The following is a 25427-nucleotide window of genomic DNA, read 5'->3' on the forward strand; positions in this document are numbered from 1 at the left end:
AAAGTCCTACTTGTACTTTAAGTCTTTGAAGGTTATTGTTATTTGAGGCTTTTACCATAGTCTTCAATACAAAACAAGCTCTTGCTTATCCAGAAAAGGCTTTTTTGTTGTTGTTGTTCATATAGACAAATAGACCAGTAACAGTTGCTTTCCTAACCTTTGATGTGTTTTTCCTAATGGCATGCAGAGGAATTCCTAATGGAATTAGTATAGCATAGTTAATTTTTGAATAAATGATTGGAGACTCATAGCACAGGATAGGGTGAATGTAAGTGATACCTTCTGTTAGACTAGTCAATGTATCTTGAAAAAACAGACAATTTTTTAGATCTGCAAGTCCATCTTCTAAAGGAGAGATTGAAATACACAGATACTGCTTTCTGGATCAAGAACCTTTAAATATTTCTGAGAAGATTCTCATTAACTTCCACAACTATTGGTTAGGGTTGCTGTGAAAAAAACAGAAAACCCACAAATTAATACAAGATGGAATATGTTATGGTCAGAAGGGATCAGAATGCATGATAGAAAGACACACAGATAAGTAATAAAGTGGGAGCTTTTGGATCTGTTGTGTATAATACCCCACACATGTAAGACCCTTGAGTTGAAGAAGACTCTAAGTAGATACTAGGACTTGTTAGATCATCTGAAGTGTTCATTTCTTCCGTGTCACAAATAGCTAACTCTGTGGATGAAATATACTGATACCACAAATAAGACTGGAGAGTGAAAAGAGATCCTGTGTCTAAATTAGAGTATAAGATAAATTTAGGTCAGCAGAAGTAATCTACCCTTCGAGAATTTGGTTAGCATCTGTGATTTTTTTTTTTTCCTTCTAACTTTCTGTGTAGAAAAATTACAGGTCTTGTAGTTTTTCAGAAGACTTCTTATATCATATAATGCATGCTGTGAAGTGACAAAATCTTGTTGAAGTGAAAATTATAAATTCTGAGACAGTGAATGAGGACTGGACAGAGAAAAAAATAGTATCAGCTACTAGCTCATTTTTATTATATCACCTAGGAATTGGAAATTGTATTGTCTTGATTTTGGAGTGAAAAGACTGCTTTTACTTCTCAAATTTAGACTCAGAATAAAAAATACTAAGATAAATTCTACCCAGAGACCATACAAAATGCAATATGTGCTATAAGTCATCTAAGGAAGAGGAAATATTTATCTTCTAGGAGATAGTAACGTTGATACTAGGGTAATATTTGAGAGGAAAAATGTGTTCCTTTGAGGCAATTTTTATATTCCTGAAACTTTTCTTAAAATTCAAGAGAGAAGAGCTTAATGTTTCCTCATAGCAATTAGTGTCTAAACTCACAGAAATTGATGATATTAGGAAGAATGAAGTTATTGTGTCATTACAGTACATTTGTTTTGGCTCAGGAACAGAAGGGAGTACTTGTATGAATTATAAATTCTTTCTCTTTGACAGCTGGTCAGCAAGCAAACAGAAATAAGAAACTTCAGTTGACCAAACTGATCCTGGTAAACAATGTTACTATGAATACAAAACTCCTGGGCAGCTAAATCTGGGTTTTTTATTCTGATTTTAATTGCACTAGAAGTTTTATGTTAGTGGTGCATGTTCAGATATGTACTAAGATCAGATTAATTCTTATTTTTTAATTTATAGATCACGTAGATTTTATTCAGATGTGCTGTAAAATTACTACAAGCACGTGTATCTGAGTAGAAGATCAGGATAAGAAGGTGGTTTTGCAAATGAGATTTTAATTGAAAAGCGTTACAATGTCAGTTGCAAGATGTTCACGTTGTGATATTATCAGGACTTCTGACTCTTGAAAATGGATATTAATCAGGTGTTACATTTTCAGATTCATTTTATTCTATCTTATTTTCAGTAAAATTATATAAAATTATAGAAGCCTGAAAATAAAGTTTCTTGTCTTTATTTGGTCTGGCTAGACAGGTAAGAGAGGGAGGGAGGGAAGGGTTAAAGGACAAAGCTGCTTAATGCTTCTTTGGCCCCATGGCAGTCTTGGACTTTGTTATATTCTGGTTTATATCACTGTTCTAGAATCTTGCATATTGTAATAAATTTCATATACATGAAGGCTTGCATATATAAATGTTATGCTGTATTAGTACAGAAAAAGGCTATTAGTTTCTAGGACAATTTAAATTAGTTTTGAGGTTGTTACATATGGTGCCCAGCTAACTGTGATCTTCAAAAGGTGTTCTGACAATAAAGAAAGTGCAGCATATGGCTTAGGAGCCCAAATACTGTATTTTAATACATAAGATTGCTTATAATATATAAAATAATTAATATGATGCATAGATCTGTAATTATGTATATGTATGTGTCTAAATGAGTAATGTTTTTAAATTTTTGTACTAGCTTTTTTTGAGAAAGAAGCCTCTTTTTTTAGCAGTTACTGTACAATGCCAGAAATGTAAGCAGTTTGATACATCAGATACATGATTTTAGAAGTATATCCCATATATCTTGTGTATTTTGCAGTTTCAAATCCTAGGGCAAATTATCAGATAAAACATCATTTTGATTCCAGATGCTTTTATTTGTCATTTGCAACATGGTAGAGGATAATACACAATTTTGTACAGCACTTATGGTCTATAAAATCTACCTTATAATGTATAGTTTTAATAGTTTTAAGACCATGTTAATATTTGTACAGCTCATTCTTCTCAGTCTTTGTTCAGCTAAGTCTTTTAAAGTTATTTTAATGAAATGATCCTTCCATGGGACTGAGTCAGTTTACAATATACTTATTACAAGATATGTCAGATGTTCAGATACACCTGGTATACAATTTATGTTTACAGAAGTATACTTAGATTGTAAGTATGCATAACAAGAAATAAAGGGAAAGTTACTGCTTTACACTGGTGTTAAGAAAGGATTGTACTTTTACAGAAAATACCAGACTCTATTTTATCAAAGGAGTATTCACCTCGAAAAAACCCCAAAATTAGTCTTAAAATCACTCAATATTTGTGATTTCAATACATTTTTCTACTTTCTAGAATTTTTCCCCTTTTTGTTATGAAAAACCTGAAATTATACAATCAAAGATAAAATCAAAAAATAAAACTTGAAAAAGAGTTTTTACTTAGTAAGAGTAGTATATAGGAAGCAGTTTTATAAATTTAAAGTCTGTGCCTACCCATCTGCATCGGAAAGATTGATATATAAAAATCTTCACAGTAAAAGAAGATTCTCTAAGGACGTCTTGTGGACCAAGCACTTTTATGTTATTGACAGAAATACTTAACTGGATTTCTAGTTTGCCTTGGCAACCAGTATATTGTACAGGAGAAGAGAAATCCTGGAAGGAGAATTGATACTGAATCATTCTGAATAGGCTAAATCCTGTCAGATACTGAGCTTTTATACAAAGAGAAAATTAATTTTAGGATTTACGAATCACAGTCACAGAATAGTTTAGGTGGTTGGGGACGTCTGGAGGTCATTCAGCCCAATGCCCTGCTCAAAGCAGGGCCATCTTCCATGTCTAATGTAATTTGTTGTTAGATCAGGTTGTTCAAGACATTGTCCAGGTGAGTTTTGAATGTCTCCAAGGATCCTCCAACCTCCAAGCACCCTTTTTCAGTGTTTGACAATGTTCTTTGTGAATGTCTTTTTCCTAATACCTAATAGTTATTGAATACTTTAGTCATTTTTTATCATGTTATTCTAATCCCTTGTTGGTAAATTTTTACTTCTGTTTTCAGCAAATGCAGATTTAGACCAACACAGAACATTTTGGGAGTCTTGCACTGAAAATAATGTCACTTATGAGGTGTTAACACTGTAATTCCCTGCAGCCATCCCTCAGAACTCCTAGGTTTATAAAATCAAGTTACACAAAGCACAGACTTCAGGGGTTGATTCAACAATGGCTATTTAGCAAATAATTTTTGTTGAACAGATACAGTTAGCTACAGTGTTAAAGAAAAGTCAGTTCATAAACACAGTGCTTTAGTTGGATCTTGGGTAAACACTATGCTGTATTCAGCTTCTGTCATCACGTTTTGCAGGCTAGTGCAAATGAAGGGGAGACATATAAATCTATCTTATCTTTTTGAAACTCCTTTGTGGTAATATTCTCTTGGGGAACATTCAGTGACTAATCTTTCTTCATGCTGTAGAAGGAGCTGTAGTCCTTCATTCCCTTTCTAGATACAAATGTTCCTAATTGAGTACCCAGGGACCTTTTAAACTTTTTTGTTCTTATTTTGCATAATCTGTTTTTAAAAATGCTTTAAAAATTAAATTCAAGTTGAATATTTAAGCATCCATTTTAAGTAGCTATTTTTTTAAAAATATATCTTATTGTCTGCCCTGAGTTTGCTGAAAGTTTACAAACCTGGAAACACCTATCCTGAATATAATCATAGAATCATAGTATAGTTGTGCTGGGAAGAAACCTCTGGAGATCATCTAGTCCACCTCCCTGCTCAAAACAGTGTCAGTTAGAGAAATGTATTAAGGATCTTGTCCTCAACTCAGGGTTTTGAATCCTAAGGATGGAGACTCTACCATGTGTCTGGGCAACTCACTCCAATATTTGAGCACTCTGACATAGAAGGAATCTGCCTCTGTCTTCTTCACAGCCTTACATCAGATTTTATACCTATTAAATAAGGCCCCCAAGCCTTCTCAAAACTAAAAACCTTGTTGTCTAAGCTTCTGCTCATATTTTAGATGATATAACCATTTTAGCGGTCCTTCGATGGACTGGCTGCCATCTGTCTATGGGTTTCTTTTGCTGAATAGAGAATAATAATCACCTCCCTTGAGTTGTTGATGATGCTTTCCTAGTGCAGCCCAGAATGCTGTCAGCTGCCTTTGCCACAACAATGCATTGCTGGCTCCTGGTCAACTTGGTGTCCACTGGGACCTCCAGGTCCTTTTCTGTCAAGCTACTTTCCAGTTGGCTGGCCCCCAGCCTGTACTGGTGCAGGGGGTTATTCTTGCATTTCCTGCTGTTGAACTTTGTAAGATCCCTGTTGGTTTGTTTCTCCAGCTTGATGAGGAAGCACAACCATTTGGTCTATCAGGCCCTCCTCCTGATTTTGTCATCTGCATACTAGCTGAAGGTGCACTCTGTTCCATTATCCAGGTCATTAATCAAACCATTAAACAATATTGCCCCTCGTGTAGGTGCCTGAAGTAAACCACTCTTGGCTGGATTCCAGCTTGCTGCCTTTCCACTGATGACAACCCTTTAAGCTCAATAGTTCAGCCAGCTTTCAGTCCACATTGCTTTCCATTTGTCTTGCTTGTACGTCATCAGTTTATCTATGAGGATATTATGGGAGACAATGTCAAAAGCCTTGCTAAATTAAGTTAAACTACTTCTACCATCCAAGCCAGTCGTGTCATAGAGGGCTGTCAAGTCGATTGTTCAGGCATGATTTCCTTTTCACCAAACCTGACTACTCAACGTCCCTGTTTTGTCCTTTGTATGTTTGTAAATGGTTTCTAGGAGGATTTGCTTCAGTCTCAAGGCAATCTCAAATATAATGTAGAGGGTAGAAAAACAAGTAAAACCAAATGTAGGGGCTAGAGGGAGAGGTTTAGTGCTACCCTTGTGCTTGAGAAGTACCAGCTCTTCAGTGAGCCTTGTAGTTAGACCAGCTCTGGTACCAGAGGCTGGCAGCAAGCAGCTGGTCTTGCAGAGGCAGTATGTATTAGGACAGAAGTGTTCAGGCATGAGAGCTTTCCCCCTGGTTGAGGATTCCCAGCATTATAAAGTCACTGGGATCTTCTGTAGGATAAACTCAGAAGATGAGTCCTGAAGTTTTATATTTAAATGATCTTATCTATGTGGATTTTGCTAGCATAAAAGAGGTTGAGCTAAATTGCTTCTAAGTATAGGGCTCTGTTGAGTTCTTCTATAGTTAGCACTGTTAATAAAGGAATAGCACCTTCATTACATTGAGCTTACTGTGACTCTGAAGAAAAGATTTAGCACTTATTTTAATATATTTATTAGTACAAAAATGTCTACATCTGAGCATTTAGCAATAATTCACTGTAATCCTGAAGTCTTTAAGGTTTAAAGAAAATCTATGGTACGGCTCCTTTAGAAATAGGAGAAAAATCTTCTGCAGTTGGAAAATTACAGGCTGTGTAGGTGTTGAAATGCCTCCTGCTTCACATTCTTAATTCTGGCAGCAGGCCAGATACTAAGCATTTCTGCTTTAAAGGGAAATGCTCCCCTTTTCTTTATGTTTCTGATGGATAAATGTTGCATTTTGGTTTCATTTTTTAGCAGTTAGGATTTCTTCCGTCTTGATACAAAATGAATAAAACTTTTTGTTAAATAGCTTCTCCAAGTTACCTTGATCTTCTACATTATTGCTGGATAATACAAAGGCATGCATGTTTTTCTTGCAGGTTGTATCATAAGACGTTGTGGGCCTCATCCACCCTGTGACCCTTTTCTGCTCTGGGAGCTCTAGATTTCTCAGTTCTGCTTTAAAGCTTTGTTGGAATAAGTATGTGATACCCAGAGAAATCTTCCATAAACATAAAATACTTTAATATTCATGGATTTAAATTAGATAATAAAATGGTTTTGAATAATGCAAAAATATTGCAAGTTGTAAATAGGTCAGTTATTAATCATTAATTTAAGTTGATTTTCAGTAGTTGACAGAATACTGTCCTTTCACTGAGTTTAGATGTTACTGGGAGACTTGTTTTTATTGAGAGAGCTCATACATGTTTACCAAATAAGATTTCAGGGATGCTAATATTAAAATTGGTTTAAAAATCTGTACCTCTCATCCGTTCTTGCTGGTTTTGAAGGGCATTAAAAAGGGCTTTGGTATAGCTTTGCTCAGTCAAAACTTGCCAACATTCTTGTGTTTATAGACAACAATTAAAAAGATAGAGGGGTGTATATGGTAACTAGTCAGAAAATTGGTTCCTAATACTTTTAAGAAAGTCACATCATCTTAATTTTACATCAGTAGTAGTCTTAACAGAGAGTTAAAAAAAATATAATAATACTGATACATTTTCTCAGTTGGAATACACACTGTATTTTAAAAAACATACAGTATTGGGTTAGTATTTTCTGTATTCCTAAAGTAAGGTATAAACCAAGAGAAAAGATAACCCATTTTCAAAAAATACAGGAAATGGTGATTGGTTTTTGTCAAGTCTCTTACTCTTAACCTTGAAATTATGTAACATTTGTCTTGTTTTCAGCCTGTTGAGGTTTTTTTAATCATTATTTTTGTTATTACACTGATACTGTGAATTTCAGTGGGGCTTTTTTACATTTGTGTTGAGCTCCATCTCCAGCTATAATTTTGTTTTCTCTTTATTGTTGTAAATGTATAGGCACAATAAAGGTGACGTCTCCACACTGGGAATGATTCCCAGAATTTGCTTAGCGGGTCAGAATGTTGCAGCCCTGATGACAGCAATGTGTGCTAACCTCAGTACAGTGTTCACAGCTTTCGTCTCACTTAGTACTCATCATAGAATTTATGATAACTCTCCTATTTGGGTTCTTACCTTTCTGAAGTATAAGGTGTACTGGTTCCTGGCATTTGTCGTATGTAGCAACTATTTAGAACAATTATTGCCATGACTAAATGTGAGATGGGATACTTCTTGATTGCTCTGGAACTCAGGGAAGTAGGAATGTTTTATTTTGTTTCAGATTAGTTCTATGAGTTAGGTGCTATAATCACAAAAGCATTTCTAAAGATGTTAATTCAAGTTCATATTGGACATTAGGGAAAGGCTTTTCACTGGGAGGGTGGTTGGTCACTGGAACAGGCTCCCCAGGGAAGCAGTCATGGCACCAAGCCTGCTGGAGTTCAAGGAGTGTCTGGACGATGCTCTTAGGCATATGGTTTAGTTTTATGTAGTCCTGTGAGGAGCAGGGAGTTGGACTTGATGGTTCTTATGGATCCTTTCCAATCTGGGATATGCTATGATTCTAATACATTACTATGTGAGAAATCAATGGTACTACTTGCAATGGCGAAGCTAAGCATAAACATGAATGCCTGTAGGACTAAACCTTGTAATGTGTTTCTGTGGGCAGGAGCATTGTTTACTTACAGTGCAGGTGACATGCAGGAGAGCTAGTCTGTGTCTGCCTTTACAGGCAGTAGAGAGAAACAGGCACTTCAGGGGCACTGTCCATCTCATCTATTTAGGCTGAGATAAATTACTTTTTACTTAGTCCTATTTCTCTCCATTGATTTTAAAGAAAAATTATCTTAGAAGAGGAAATGTGCAATCTAAGATTAGGTTAAATCCATCGTGTATGCTTTAGATGCATACTTTCAAATTAACAGGTACTTCGTGTAATTCTCACAAAAAATGAGACATATCTGCTGTAGCAAGATTTACTCTTTCTGGAAGAGGAATGTTTTGTTGGGGCAGAGGCTTTCTCATGTTAAGACCCTTAAATAGAGTGATAGTTCGTAGTTGGTGAGTTGAGTAATTACACCCATCTGTAGAATGGAAATCCAACTCAAAAATCAACTGGGGTGTGTATGACTCTCCACCTTGCAAAGACAATTTTAATTTCTGAATTCCTGCCTTCCAGCCTGCACTTAATCTTCCAGAATGTACTGCCTTCTGAAATGGAGAATAATCTTTGTGAGGATAGTGAAGAATGCTTTATTTCTTAAATATACTGAAATTGCAGTTTGCTAAACATGATTAAGTTAATATTGGTGATACCTAATTGTTGTTTGAATATTTTCACTGGGAAATTATAGTGTGCAAAGAAAAAAAAAATTCCAGTAGGATAGTACAGTATCTCTGTGGGACTATTTTAGTGTCTGTTGATTTTAACCAAAGCTTTTACTTTTCCTTCTTGCTTATTATATAAACATTTCCTAATTTTTAAAAGCACATTTGTATACATTTAACAAAATGGATCTAAATTGGCCTGCCTGACTGTACCTATAATTTTATTTCATCTGCTGAAAGACATGAATGTTGAGGATGATATAGAGCATTAATGGAATGTGTAAAGTTATTTTCAGCTCTAAACACTGCAGAAAAGCTTTATATCTTCACTGTGAATTCCCTAATATACTTCAGAAAAGAACTGGAAAATTACTCTGTAAAACTGCTGTCTTCTGACCAATTTGTCTACCTAGTTCCCTTTCTGAGCTCATATGCTTCACTAAGAAAACTTCGAATGACGATGGGATGGGGAGAGGCATATGGAACTATTTAAAAGTAGTTTTATTATGAAGTTCTTTTAAAATTATAATCCTACTGTACATTTAGTTGTAATGTCACACTAAGAAAAATGCTTGCATGTGTACAGTTGAGCTTTGTGTGCTTATTTAAAAATGAGCTGCTTAGCTGTTGGAATAAATCTGAATTTGTTTAGCAAAATGGATTTTATGCATTTAAATAGAATAAAGGATGTCTTGATGTTTAGTTTTATTTTTAATTTTGGCATCCAGACTCTTTCTGATTCTGTTCTAGTTTATCCACTTGGGTAGTTTTGGTTTTCATCTCATGCCTTTTCTTCATTCCTGTCTACCGTTTCCCTCCCATCCTTTTTTTTTTTTTTTCCCCTTTTCAATTGTGGGATACCATTGAAAGACAGGATGAGGAAAAGGGTATAAGATCTGCAATCTAACTAAGTTTTTGCATCCTCCTTTAATGATGTTTGTCAGTATACATTTGATTATACATCTGTTTTTCCTGCATAAAGGAAGGAATGGTAGACTTCTGTTAAAATGTTGTACACTGAGTGCATTTTTCATTTATGTCTTCTATTTGTCCCCTTCCTATGCTTTATCACTTGTGCTGTTAACATATAAAAGCTCCCACAAAACTACTGCCTTGATCATCCAGTGTGAAAAGATCTTTCAAGCATTTTATATTTTTTTCCAAAGCCACACTAAAAATTAGAATATTCCATATTAGAAATTATACATAACAGCTTTTATGGTTGATTTTTTTAATGTTTTCTACTACTTATTATATACAAAAATTAAGGCCTCTCTCAACTTACTATATGAATAACCTGGGTAGTGTGAATTTGTTGTTCAGTTTGTTTTTTTTTGTTTTTTGTGTTTTTTTTGGTTTTTTAATGAAAGCTGTGAGCTTGTAACCATCATAGAGAGTAATGTATTGTATATATATATTTTTGTAAGTTCTGGCCAGGATGTCCAAGGAACAAGTGTGGTGGCAAATCTTCCAGTCCTCATGCGACAGAATCCTGCAGACACACTTCGTCGGGTTTTACCAAAAATCAGAGTAAGTTTTGTGTAATGAGGTTTGAATGTATTTTATCTGCCAGTATAAGTATTTTAACAAAGGCAAAAAAAATCATCTTTTACTGCAAACTCACTCTCTAGGAGATATATGTCCAGCAGATCTTCCACAATTCAGTGAATTTACAAAGTATTGCATGTATTTTTTTTTTTTAAATGTTACACAGGAAAAAAAAAAAAGCAGAATGAATACTATTTACATATCCTAAAGATTTACCGGTGTTTTGACAGATTTTTGAGAACTCTTTTTTTGAGGATCAGCCAATCATAATGGTTCATTTTGATATTCTCAATCTCCTTCCATCCAAACATTAAGATTTTCATGCTGCTGTCCCAAAAAGTATACTTTGCTTTTAGCTGTCTGAAGTTTCACACGTTGCCCTACACATTTTTAGTAAGTCATTGTTAGCTGTGGTAGATGCATACTGGCCACGTAATGTTACACAGTGATTTTATATACAGTTATGTTTATATAAAGGATATTTGGGTTGTTTAAGCTGGAAAACAGAAGGGTCCAGGGTGACCTTATTGCAAACTTTCAATATTTAAAGGGGGCTAATAAGAAAGATGGGGAGGGACTTCTTAGTAGGGCCTATTGCAATAGGACAAGGAGTAATGGGTTTAAACTAAAAGGGGCTAGATTTAGACTAGATATAAGGAAGAAATTTTTTATGATGAGGGTGATGAAACACTGGAACAGGTTGCCCATAGAGGTGACAGATGCCCCATCCCTGGAAGCATTCAGGGCCAGGTTGGATGGGGCTCTGAGCAACCTGATCTGGTTGAAGATGTCCCTGCTCATTGCAGGGGGGTTGGACTAGATGACCTTTAAAGGTCCCTTCCAACACAAACCATTCTATGATTTTAAGTAAGATAAATATCTCTGTATTTCCATTCTGCCCCAGGTATGGCCCCTTGCCTAGAAGAAATGAAAAAGTTAATTTAAGGAGCATCTTCAGCCAAATAAAAACAAATTGCATCACAAATGCAAATGCAAAGCCTAATAACTCTAGAGCTAATAACTAATAACTCTATGTAAGGCTACAATTGGAATTAAGACTTTGCTTATGTTGTCATGCCTGTTAGAGTGGTTTTCAGTGGTTGTTTTTTAGTGGTGGTTTCCAGTGATTTTCAGTGGTTTTCAGAGCTACCAGATGAGTGGAAAAATACATTGGGTTTTAGCTGTCAAAATATCTGAAAGTTTATTTGGTAACAGCAAATTTTTGAGTTTTTTTTTCATTTAGTCAGTGTATTATCAGTCTTCTACTGATACTATTGACAGTTTTAATGTGATTAAAATAAAGTTTTGATTTAGAAGAGTCTCTGGCCTGACCTCATGCAATTGATCACTCATATAAACCTGGTTCTAATTTATACAAATTGTCAGCTAAAGGAACATTGTGTTTGTTAGTAGCTGTTCGAATGTTTGTGCTCTCTGTGGGAAAAGAAGTAAAAGTCACTAGGGTTTCTTGTAGAAAATTTATTTCAGAGCATTGAGTTGTGTTCATAACATTATGGACAGACTCAGTTTCCCCCAAAATTTTTAGACCTACATTTGACATTTTCAGTAGTGTGATTCAGTCATGATTTTACTAGGATGCTGTAGAATTTAAAGGTTTTTTCCCCATATAATTTAAAATTCTCTTTTTCACGCAATTTGGCAACAGCAATGTCATTTTCTTGTTGCAAAAACTAATGCTTAAGAAGAGTATTTGGATCACTAACTTCAGAAAGACGGAGTTTGACTAGTTACTGACTTAAGATAAATATGTATTTCATGATCTAAAATACCTTGAACTGGAACTTTGAGTTATGTTAAGAATCCTCTCAGCTATGTTATCCTCTCTGTGTCAAGCACCTTAGGGATGAGAAGAAAAAGTCTTCTGTAGTAGCTACTGTGAGTTTTCTTCCTATATCTGTATCAGATTCTCACTGCCAGGTGTAAGAATGTATATAATTATGTTAGTAACAAACGTGAGATGGCTGAGTCACATGCTTATGTTATGCAGTTTTCTATCTACAGAGGAGATGATTACTGAATAGCAAATTGGGCCCATGCCAGAATAATACTTGTTTGTTTCAGTAATTTCTCATTTATAATTCATTGTTTTCTTTGCTGAAGTTTTGAAGAAATGAATTGTTTATTTTATTGAAAAGCTGTCTGGATATGTATCTCTCAGCTTTTTTGTTTGTTTTTGTTTGTTTGTTTGTTTGTTGTGTTTTGGTTTTTTTTGTTTTTTTTTTTTTCAAGGCAGCTACTGTAACATTCTATTAATAAAAGAATTCCAGAAAAAAAGGAAAAATTACTTGGCATATTTCTTACTGCATGTGGATTTGTTCTTAAAGTGAATCCTACCTCTGTGTCCTAATCTTAAGAAAGAGGCTACTCAAGGGACAATTCAGTTTTTATGAAAAAATAATGTAATGAGTTACATTCTGCTCATTTGTTATGAATTGATTGACTGAAAGGTGAGGAACAAATATGTATGTAGTCCTCAACTGATTACTTAGCAATATTCTCTAGGATATTTAAATGCAAGCCCTACTGCAGAAGAGTCTTAAGTTCCATGTGGTAGGTGTACTCAGTAATACTCCATGCACCAATATATACTGGGGGCCACCCAACTGAAAAGCAGTTTTGCAGAAGAAGACAAGGGGGTCCTGGTGGACCCCAAGTTGAACATGATCCAGCAGTGTGCCCCTGTGGCAAAGCATCCAGGGCTGCATTAAACAAAACATTGCCAGGAGTTCGAAGACAGTGATCCTTCCCCTCTACTCCACTTTCTGTTCTAATACTACACTTGGAGCATTGTGTCCAGTTCTGAACTTCCCAGTACAAGAGAGACATGGACATAATGAAAGGAGTACAATGAAGGTCCATGAAGAGGATTAAGGGACTGGAACATCTCTCCTATGAGGAAAGGCTGTGAGGGCTGAGACTGTTCAACATGGAGAAGAGAAGGCTTGGAGAGGATCTTATCAATGTATATAAATACTTGAAGGGAGAGGATGCAAAAAGGGTGCTAGGCTCTTTTCAGTGGTACCCAGTGACAGGGCAAGAGGCAGTGGGCATGAACTGAAATACAGGAGGTTCCCTCAGAGTACCAGGAAACACTTTTTCACTGTGAGGGTGACTGGGCACTGTCACAGTTTGCCCAGAGAGGTGGTTGTCTCCCTCCTTGGAGATACTCAAAAGGTGTCTGGACATGTACTGGCTCTAGGTGGCCCTACTTGAGCAGAGGAATTGGACAAAATGTTCTCCAGAGGACCCTTCCAGCCTCAGCCATTCTGTGAATATCAGATATCACCTGTAAACTTCATATATTATCTCCTGAAACTTCTGTGAGCCCAGGAGACTCCTATTCTTAAGAGGAGCTGTTCCAGCTTTTGGCTGATTATTTAAATTCGCAAATGGACAAGAAATAGCTGTCCTCAGAACTGAGGAGTGGTACAGGCTGACAGTTTAGAAAACATTAAAGTACTTGTTATCATGTTCTGTGCTATAAGATGCAGATCAGTAGGAATTTTGTTTGAATATATATATATATATATATGTATTTAAAAAAATGCTTGCAGAAAAAAGAATGACTTGAAGTTACAAAGTAATTGAAAACCCTTTAGTTTAAACCAAGTTTCTGCAGTTACTACCAGATGTTATGCTGACATTCATAATGCATTCTTTCCTAAACCAACCTACAGGCTTCAAGAAAAGTTTTAAAAAATTTTCTGTTTAACATACTGAATCAATTTTTTTTCCTCTGGTGTTTCTGCTTTGAGAGCAGAGTTCTTACTGAAATGAAGGAGTAATAAGAAACTCAGGGGGTTTTTTACCCTTATTTGTCAGGGTGTGGAGAAGTGGTAGTCTTTACTTCTCTGCCTTTAATAAAAAGTATAATATAGGAGTACAGTTTTTGATTCTAGTCTTAGGTTTTTTATATAGGAATGGAGAAAAAATTTAAAGGGTGATCATTAGCATGATCAGAGCCTAGGGCCTGGAAAATACTTAAATGGTGGAGTTTGAGCAAAGTTTGTTTAGATCAGGTAGTACTTAATTACTTTGTAAAAGTATCTTCCTGCATAATATTAAAGGACATTCAACTGAAAACAGTATATGAAGAAAGAAGAGTTAGAAATTGAAGACAGAAATATTAGAAATGAAGCAGACAATTAATAATAAATCAATTTTTTTTAGCAAATAACGGAGGAAAATAGTGTGTTTTTCATCTTGCAGTGTTTTTTAAATTAAAACTAAATGCCTTCCTAGATGATGAATTAAATGAAACCTGAGTTAATGGGCTCAAGCAGAGGTAAAAGAGTGAAATAGAATGAAGTCAGTCTAAATCTAAGTGTTCCTTTCATGTTTAAGATTTATAAATTGAGACTTTATGGAATGTATGAGATAAATTTCTTTCTGTGGCTATACTCTTATAAAGCAGGTTCTTCAGTGGTGCTCTGTTAGTTAATATTTATTTAATCTCTAATAGAACTGTTCTGTTGTATCTATATTCACTGCACTTTCAACTGCAAAACAGTATTTGGCATCATTAACCACTTGACCTTTTTTTTTCTTATCCTTGTTTGTATTGGAGGAATAGTCCTGAACATTAAATGGAAACTGTTAGAGTCTATAAAGGCATAATTGAACTCAACTGCAATCAGAGTCTTGCAGATGTAGTCTGGCATTGCAGGGAAATAATCTGATTTAAATTACTGCACTTGGTTTCACTTCTGTAGATTGTGAAAAATAATCTGTGAATTCAAATTTACACATGAACAGTGAGTTGTATAGTAGTTTCAGGGTGCTATTTATCTGAAAGTATCGTCACCATATAACTGGGTAGGGAAACCAGTATACTTATTTAGCATAGTTGCAGAAACCCAAAGTAAAAATAAATACTGTTTTTATTAGAGCTGAGGAGAAACAGATAGAGGAAGAAATAAATGTAAGGAGTGTTCTGGCTGGATATATTACAAATTTTTATTTCACTTGTGAAAAATTGATAAACCTGGTTACTTTTCTAAATAAATATTGGAATAGATATATGCAAATTGCTTATCATTCCTTGAAACCTAATTAAATTAAAAGTATATCAAAGACCCTTTATATATTTAACATAAGTGTTTTAGGTCTGAGATGAGCAAAATCAAACATACACTACGTCAATAAATATGCCGGATCTAAGTAATGGTTAAATTGGGTATCAATATTTTGGTTATGCTAATAAAATAAATACATTGTATATCATTTAGATGTTAGCATAGGAATGAGATTATTAAATATTTAAAAAAATTCTACAGTTAAAATGAAGTGGCATCCTTGTATGGGTCCTTTTGCGTAGAGATCCCCACTCTCTGGATTTCTGCATGCACCTCCTCCTGAACCTTGGAAGTCATTGAAATGCATATTGAGGGAAAGCTTAGTCATTCTTCTCAGCTTTCTTGTTGTGCACCAAATGGCTCCTTTGAAATTATGTTAGTATTTTCCCCATTTTCCATCCTTGGGCACTGCCACTGAAAGCAGTGGAGGGAGATTGCAGGCATCTATCTGATTGACTAATAAGAGATTTTTCCAAATGCTGTGACTGCAGAAAACTATGACTACTCTCATTGAAGTGCATACATCAAGCATTATTTGGTGCTGTCTGATTAGTTCCAAACTCATTTTCAGTTACCTGTTTTCGTAATATATCAGTCTCCCCTTGAAAGCTTTTCTTTTCCCCAGTTGTTTTTATAGTTTAACAAGTGTAGACTGATTTTCATGCTGTCTTATATACCTAACATTTATTTTAAGGTCTATCCTCATTGTATCTTTGAGGTTCTGTAATCTCCATTATTTCTGTGTCTTTTTAGTCCTTAGTGAAGATTTCTGTCACATCAACAAAAAACGATTGGCTATGTTTCTGCTTGCAGCATTCTTTAAAGAAAATTCTGTTGCTGCAGGACATAAATGAGTGCATTAAACTAGAGGTGCATTTTCTGTTTTCTAATTAATGGAATAAACCAGGCTTTCTAAATTCTGCAAGTTTTGATGCCTGAGTTTAACTTGCAGGCATTAGGATAGTTCAAGAACATGCTAATACCTTTAAATTCTGTTAAATATGCTTGGCTGAATAAGACAGACAGGGAAAGCTTTTTTTCCTCCAGAGTGAGAATCTGTGGAGGATCCATGTCTATACATGGATAAAAATGCATTACTTTCAAAATAAATACATTTATATTAAGTAAATTAAGTCATTCAACTTGAGTTCAGTGCAATTGGAATGAAGAGACCTGTACATTTTCATATGTGGAACTATAGAGTTCTGAGTGCAACAATCGATGCAGGCAGGTGTGTAAGCAATCTAGAAATTTACATTTCAGTGTCTCCCGAGGTCCATGAGGAGACACATCCAGAGAATGTGTTCTCACACATGATTATCCAGAGTTGTGTGGATCTGTGGAGGAGACTATTTGGAAACTTTATTTGATGGTAAGTAACTCTGTTTGCATTGCATACAAAGAGAATACATAAATAAAATTGAATTCAACTCTGTTATGTTCGGGTCTGCAGTGTGATCTTAGTATGTACAGAGTGTAGATAGTTCTTTTGATTATTTTGGATATGTAAACCAAAATCCTAGAACAGTGTGCACAGGTATTCTGATCCCAGAAATATTCAAATTACAAAATTGTTAGGTGTCCTTATTCTTGGCAATGGCTGTTGTAATAACAATGAAGGAACAAGGACAGAGGTAGGCTGTGGAGATAACAAGAGGGCGGTTTCCATGGCTATTGAATGCAATTATTTTATCACACTTTGATTTGTAAACTGCAGTGCTATTTCTTTTTTTTCATTTGGGAGAGGAGGGGCACAGAGAAGAATGCTTTCACAAATATACACGGCTGTAAACTGAGGCAGCTGTTCGATAAGTAATGGCTCTCTTTGAAATCAGATAATTAACTATATATTTGCATGCACAAACTGGTTGACAGTTGTCTAATGAAAACTTCTTGGTGCTTTGAAGTACTAAATTTCTCAGATGTTCTCTGCAAACTGTATTTTCTCAGCAAAATTCCTCTGCTATATAATACCTAGGTGTATAATGAATATTTACTTAAACTGATCTATCATGTTTTTTTAAAAAAATTAAATTATCAGCTTATCATTGATTTTTGATATGCAATCTGAGAAAACACTGTTCATCTCAAGCACTTTAAAAAAACCCAAACAAAACCACACATATAAAGTGTTTAGGAAGTATGAGCTTTAAATTCTTACTGAGTTTGGAATCACTTGTAGAATGAGTATAATGCTTTAGTAGTAGAATAATACACTTTATTTTCTCATGAGGTAGAGATGCATTTAGAAAAGTAAACAAATGGAATGTTCACCTAGCTGATACGTGCATACTTACAATGAATGCTATGTCATAGACTGCATCCTGCAAGCTCTTTGGCGTGTGCGTAAGTCTGAAATTTAAGTTGCCTTTTTGTTTCATTCAGAAAATTTAGTAATATTCCTATATTATCTTTGTTTAACTTTTGAATTAAAGATGGCCTAATTACTTATATTCTTATATGTTAAAGCTAAGTACTAATAAATGCTGAGTTACCTAGATAAATATTCTAGTACATCTTGCTTTATTCTTGAGAATATATATATATATATATACACACACACTTATATATAAATTTTCGTTTGTGTTCCATGTCAGTTGGCAAGGGATGAAATTTAAATTGCCTTCTGCTATTTCAGTATCTCTCACTGGATGAATGAAATATTTCTTTTTAATTCATGTGCATAAATTGCAGAAGCGTAATTGTTGGCTGGTCTGTTTTTACCTCTCATTTTCCAAAGCAGAAAAATCTACATGTATGCTTTAATGCAACAAATTCACAAAAAATATTGTCATTAACGTTATTTTTCCTTAAAGGTTCATGCTATAATATAAGAGATTTTAATATCTCCAAGTAATTGCTGTTAAGAGAAAATAATTTTACAGACCATTTTGTAGTTTACCGAGGATGCTACATTTTCATTCTTAAAAGTGAATACAAAAATATGAATCTTCTTTCAGTACGTTTCTGCCTCGTGCTTTAAACTGATATAATTTGTAATTATACAGGAGGTGCTGCACGTTGCAGGAGTGGAAATGCAGTTAACAGCTGCTGTTTCATTTTTGACTGTTCTGCAAGAGGAGTCGGTATCCATTCATACGTACTCCCACTCCTTCCTACACATCATTCTCCAGAACCTGGAACACAGAGATGCAGGTCAGGGCTGGACGACTATACAGATGACTGATTGCTTCTATATGTTTTGTTTCCTTAGTGACCGTACAATACTGTGTAAAGCAGTGAGTGCAATCACTGTGACTTTGTATCTAGACTTGCATGAATGAAAAGATTTTTGCATGCTGACCACTAACATACTGATATATAAATGTAATTCTGATTGAAGCAAACAAAACCACTTTGTCTGAAGGACTAAATCCTGAAGTTGTTACTGAGTTCGAGCTTCTACTGAAGTATCAGAATTTTGTGGCTGAGAAAATGTAGGGAGGGTGGTTGACATTTCTTCTGTGATGATTAGTTTTCTTATACTCTGACACTATATTTATGATACAAAGGAAAAAAAAAGGCCTCATGTAAAACTAGAAAGTTTCAGTCAGCATAAAAAAAGGATATACTTCTAAATGAGGGGAATTATCTTTTCAAAACAAACAGGATCATTATTACATTTTGCAGCAATTGAAAAGATAAAAGAAATGGGGACAGAATTTGCTTCTCACCTATCCTACTTCTTAGTTTGAAGTCTTGAATGTTAATTTTGTGGCTTTTAGATACAGAGGTCCTTGAGGTGTGTATAGGAAGTGAGAACCAATTTTGTAAAACTGATGTGTGTTTTGTTATACTTGTTGTACGTACAACATAACACATAACCCATTTCTTTCTAACAGGTGTCAGCAACGCATGGCTAGAAACCCTTCTTGCTGTAATAGAGGCTTTACCAAAAGAGACTATCAGACATGAGGTAACAATATTCCCCCACTTACGCTAACAACAAGTTAGTAGTATTTTGTAAGATTGTATTTTCCTGCAAGGCTCATTTATTTTAGTAAGATTTGTGGCAGTTCTGTGCCTGTGAAAACAGTAATGCTTGTGCAACATACTGTAAGAGAGGAGTGTGCTAAAAGGTGAGGCAGGAAGGTCACCTTAAAAAATTTTATCGTTCTTCTGCAAATAAAGACTATTTACTGTAACACTTCCACTGCACTTAGTATTCTCAGTAACATACTCTTATGTATCCTGTTTTGGTTTATAGGATAGTATCTCACTCTGTGTCTTCGTGAAGAAACTACATTTTGTTTGCTATTGGACTAAAATTCTGATTTCTGCTAAATGGGACTGAATGCTAGAGATCCATTTCATTGTGTATTTCAGTTGTTCTTGATGTACCAAAACAATGCCTTGCAAACACTTAGTTTTTCACTGTGTAGCTCAAGAAACAGGAAGGAAATCTATTGCAAAGTCATAATGTCACTTCCCTTTACTCGGCTAATTTATTCAGTTTTAAGTATTCATATTTCATTGTTAAGTTTAAAAGCTTTGCAATGGGTGTATTTTACTGTGTTTATAATTTTAAACAATATGTAAATTTAAATATATGATTCTTTATTATAAAAATACTTACTAAAATTAGTGGGTAATTGAAACCCAGCACTGTTTAAAAACATAAACTTCTAAATGGTGAAAGGTTAGGTCATAAGAAAAAAAGAAAAATTATTCTATCACCTCCAGTATCTAACTGTAGTGTAATTTTAAAGATGCCATTTAAACAAGATGGAGTTTCTTGCCTGATTTGTCTCCAGGATCACATTTTTAAGTTTCCACAAAAATTCGCTTCGGGAAGAAAACTGTTCAGGATAAAGCAGTGTTGATTCAGCAGCTATACAGAAACCTGAATCAGAAAAGGATGCTTTTGTGTTACTTCAAGGATCTTTGTATCAGAAAACTTGGAATATTCTAGTTAATTTTTTTGTAAGTAAAAGTCATAGGACAATCATCGATTTCAAGGACATAAGGAAAGGTGTGTGTCTCAAACCAAAGGTCAGTCTAACCCACTATCCTGTCTCTGGCAGCAGGCACTTCATGGGAGAGACTGTGTCTAGGTCAGTAAGTGGAGCTGGGATAGACGTGGTGCGTTTGCTGTCATAGTTCAAACACCACATAAGTAATATGCAGACTGTAGATAACTACTGATATGTTTCTTTATGCAGCATTATAGTTAGAAGCATACCTTAATGTACTAATTCTAGTCTGGGTGATCTGTTTTTCCTTAGGGTGGTAAGAGGAGAAGAAAAATGCTTTTAGAATATTGTTGGACTTTCCTGCCCTGTCTGTTTTCCTGTTGTGGAGCTCTGCAGAAGAGCTTGAGTGAGGAACTGTGGCAGACTACAGGAGAAACCTCTCTGTAATGTTTCTCCTGGCCTGGCACCTGGATTTCTGTGATTATTTCTGGGCAAAAAAATAATATATCGAGGTGATCCAGCAAATGACAGCAGAGCTCCAATAAATATGCAGATTTTCTCCATCTGTATGGAAATTAAACCTCTTCCCTTCAGATCTCCAAAGTATGCATAATTGAGAGGGATCTTTGCCTCAAAACATTATATCAAAAGAGGTGCTTCCTGAGAAAACTTATGAGAAGGAATCTCAGAGAGGCTTCCTTTTTCTTTCTCTATTTTTTTTTACTGTGCAGGAATGTATTTAACAACTTTTGTGAAAATTACCAGCTAATAGCTATAAATATTCATACACTGCTTAGTCTCAAAATAAAGACACAAGTAGACAGATGTAAAACAGTGGCTGTGATGTGAATCATAAACTGCTATTTGGGCCAAAATATGGGCTTAATATGCTATAATTAGCACTGAATATTAAATATGAGTTTCCAGTAGACTATTAATGTACATAGGCATCATTATTGTTAGTACTGATTAATTCCCTGAAAGTGGTAGATGATATTTGGGGTATGTTTTTCTAGATATTTTTTTTAAGAGGAGGAATATGTTATTTACTGCTTAAATTTCTGCATTCATATTTCTTTTTTCTTTCATATAGATCCTGAATCCACTTGTTTCCAAAGCACAGCTTTCTCAAACACTTCAGTCCCGCTTAGTTAGTTGTAAAATCATGGGAAAATTAGCTAACAAATTTGAAGCTCATATGTAAGTAGACTGTACATATATTTTCATTTCATAGTATATACCGGTATTTCTTTGTTAGTGGGCAAAAATTGCTACAAAAAAGTAGACTTTATTGCAAAAATTAAATGCTTTCTTTTTACAGATTCCTTTATCTAGATATTAATTAATAATTAAAAAAATGTTAATTATGTAACTAGCATAATTAGTCTTGGTTCCTCGGTTTATCATTCAGTTTATATGTTCTTCCACAGGTTTGAATGGGTACCATTTTCATGCCATTCTTCCATACTGTTTTTCTTATTAGGAAGTAAGCCAAACAGTGGTTTTCTCTGCAATTTAAAGACAAAAGACAACTTCATTACCTTAGAGTTTCTTGTTATAACAAGAAGAATCCTGTTCCTAACTTTTTTTTTTTTTTGTCTAGCCAAATATAACTTGTAGATATATATTTTTTTTCTATCCCTAATTATATGGAGGTGTATCAAGAGCCACTGTTGTTGCCTGATATTATCCAGCTCTTAGATTTAATGTCTGTGAGTCTGGACAGTGGTGCTGAAGAGGGAAACGATGGAAGTAAATCTGAATAACTAAACTGCCCAAAGCTGTTGGTATTGTACATTCCCTGGACAATTTATCCAGTCTTATGATAGTAGGACCATTTCACCAAATGTGTTTCCTATCCAGGCAATTGGCCACATGTGATTTTGCATTAGAAAAGAAATCCAGAAATGTACTAAAATCACAGAAACCCTGTTGAGCTGAGGAAGTCTGCTCTAATAATGGTTTTGATCTGCCCCAAAATGCAAGAATTCAGTATAACAGAAAAGATGAACAACAGGACCGTATGACAAGACATTTAGGAATAAATTTATTTTAATTATGATTTTTTTCTTCCAATAAAAAAGAACTAGAAGCAACCAAAAGGAAGCTATCTACACCTTCATTTGCTATGTAGACTATGCTTGTTGGGCATGCAGAAGTTAATTTGCATGTTTTTTTGAGAAAGTTTGAGAATTTTTTGAGATTGTTATCAAAGCCTTCAAATCTTTATCTTCAAAATTTGTAGAATTCTGGCAGAATCACTATTGCTTTTATTTATTTGATGTTACAGTCTCATGAAAATAAAGTGACTTTCCAGATTACTTGTAATCTTATGAGAGATTATAATAGTGCTAGCCATAATAAATTCATGTAATCATACCTTCTTTTGTGGTGTTTCTTTAATATGATTCCTTGCTTTTCAGAAGTAGGAAATCCCTAATTTCAGTGAACCTATATTAGCACCATTTCTGTACAGAAGCTACATGTTAAGAAGATGGCTGAGAATTTTCTGGGACATACTGATAGAGGGTTTTGAGTGCAGTTTAGAGGGCTGAAAAGAGATCTGGATCTGCTGGTTTAGGATGTGACAGGCTAAGTAAGATTCATGACACACTCTCATTCTCCTTGTGTGAGATGTCTTGGTATAGGCTTAGGAGATGTGTCTGGCCTCAGGATCAGGCAATATATAAGCATATCTTCATATTCTTCTTCAGAATGGCACCATTTTACTCATAAAATTTATACTATAATTAAAATTTCACATGACTCCCAGGTTATTTTAGAGTATTGAAAAAGTCCTGACCTTGGAATAGAACACCAGTTTTTCAACCCTCTGTTCGAACAGCTAGTTAAAACCAAGTCTTTTTTGGAAGTAATCACTACTTCAGCATATTCTAAAATGCCAAACTCTCAAGACTTTGTACAAGTTTTGAAACTTGAGGCCAAATTTTTCTGTAAGAAGTAAATTAATTTTCACTGGAATGAGTGGAGGCTGTGCAAGCTGGCTTGAAAATTTGCTTGTCTATGTCTTCATATTATTTCTCTTGAGTTTTGCAACAACATAAGGATTTGGATAGAGATATTTTATGAATACTTATGACAGCATCTTGGGCAGTGAAAGGAAACACAATGGCTGATTCTGCCAAGTTGTGGTATGTGTTTTTACTTAAATATAATTCAAAATAGTTATTTGTATCTGCCATTGATTTAACATGAATACTTGGGTCTACTTGCATAAAGGCATTGCAGTACTGAAGCTTTTAATCTTAGTCTTTTTCTACTTCCCAAATACCACTTTGGCGATACATGCATACCAAAGATGAGGTATTAGAGACTGTTAATTGGGATTTGCACTTCCATTTATGTAATTCTTTGTGTTCTTACAGTGGCTGTTCAAAATTGTACTGAAGATGGTTATTAAATGACGACAGCAACTCTAAGCCTACCTACTATTTTTGTAGTTCAAAAAAAAGATAGGTGAAATATGAGCAAATTATAATGACTGTATATAATCCTTTTGGTCTTTCTCTGTAGCACATATTTGCATCTGATGTACAGTATTCTTTTACTCAAAAAAAATCATTTACCATGTGTGATAAATTAGTTTAATAAAAAATTGCCATTAGAAGTAATATATTGGTAAAATTTGAGTGGATCCACTACAGAGTGGATTTTGTATATTGTTGTTCTGTATATATTAATAAAGAATGTTCACGGTTTTAGTATTAAAAGAGAGATTCTTCCACTGGTAAAATCACTGTGCCAGGATGTGGAATATGAAGTTAGAACTTGCATGTGTCGGCAACTGGAACATATAGCTCAAGGAATAGGGTGAGTACAGTTTGCATAACTGCTTTTAAATGCAAAATCTTTCTCTAAAATATCTAATGGTAACCTAAAAACTCATTTTAAGATTTCTGACTTAATTCATGCATACTCAGTAATGAATTTGGAGTGTACAGATGTGTTCTTAGGAATCGGCTGTTTGCAGTTGGCTCTTTTCCATTTTCAGATTTTTTTCTTTCTCTCTGATAGTAAAATTGCTGAACCATACAAACAACAGGTTTTTTTGTAAATAATGAGTTCATCTATAGCTTCTTGAAATCATCTCAATTATCCATTGATGTCATTGGGTTTATTAAAAAATGGAAGAGGATTATGGCAAGTATTAGCAGTTTCTAATAATTACTGTGCATTTTTTTGTGAAAGGATGCTAAATGTGTTTTGTAAGCAAATTTCAGTTCAGTATCAACTTTTACTCTAAGCTTGAAGACCTTCAATATTGCACATACAGGAATAGAAAAAGTCTAGAACTTTTATTTTAATAAATAGAACATGCCAACTACCCACAGAGGATTGGTCTGTGAATGAACAAATATTTTAAAATTCCAGATCTGTCTATCTGTAACTATGTCAGGAAGAAAAAAAAAAAGCAGTAACTTCTCTTACAGACTGGAAGAAGTTATCAAGTAAGGTTCCCTACCCTGTGTTACACAGCGGGCATAGATTAGATTTTAGGAGTCCCTCTGGCTTTTAATATTGTGAATTTATGAGAAAATTCAAGAATCAGGCTGAAACTGAAATGTAATTTGAAAGATACAGTACATATGCACTTCAGTTTGTTAGTGCTTGTGTTTGTGGAAAAGATGCCTCCCTGTGGCTGTGATTTTATTTTTTTTTTTAATGGAGAATTATGTTGTGGTTTAGCTTCTGAGTTATTAAAAAAACCAAACAGAAACAAACCACCAGAAATTCCTCAAGCAATGTGATTTATTTCACAGCCATGGAATGCTGGAAAAGTGTATGTTTAGGCAGTGTTTTGGCTTACTCAGATATAAGGAATGAATATTCACAGCAAGAACCAAGTATTACTGCCAAGTACTTAATTTAACTTTGTTTTGGTAAGGTCATGCAGGATGGTAATTTCTAGATTCCTAGATAAACTTGTCTTTTTTGCATACAAAATACTTTTATATATGTGCTTTAGGCACCTCTTCTGCAAGGTCCTTGTCCTGCAAAAGTTCAAGGGATGTGAATAATGTGAAAACACAATATTACTCATCTCAGTAAAGTTACTCTTTTATTTTCCATATTGGCTTTGAATTTAAAAGAACTTGTGATTACAGAAAACTAAGG

The 25427-nt window shown here is 34.6% G+C and overlaps 1 protein-coding gene across 3 annotated transcripts in view; it reads left to right on the plus strand.

The window, feature by feature from the left end:
- The window catches only part of PPP4R4 (protein phosphatase 4 regulatory subunit 4), a 75125-nt gene that overhangs the window by 15247 nt on the left and 34451 nt on the right, over positions 1-25427 (plus strand). For 2 of the 3 annotated variants that reach the window (XM_074908592.1, XM_074908593.1), the window contains exons 3-7: positions 10162-10264; positions 18387-18534; positions 19221-19294; positions 21385-21491; positions 24015-24122. In XM_074908592.1, the coding sequence (XP_074764693.1) occupies positions 10162-10264; positions 18387-18534; positions 19221-19294; positions 21385-21491; positions 24015-24122 (540 nt within the window). The remainder of the gene's footprint in view (positions 1-10161; positions 10265-18386; positions 18535-19220; positions 19295-21384; positions 21492-24014; positions 24123-25427) is intronic. The other variant, XM_074908594.1, reaches the window with a different exon arrangement.

This window comes from Athene noctua, chromosome 6, assembly GCF_965140245.1.
Source record: "Athene noctua chromosome 6, bAthNoc1.hap1.1, whole genome shotgun sequence".
Lineage (NCBI taxonomy): Eukaryota > Metazoa > Chordata > Aves > Strigiformes > Strigidae > Athene > Athene noctua.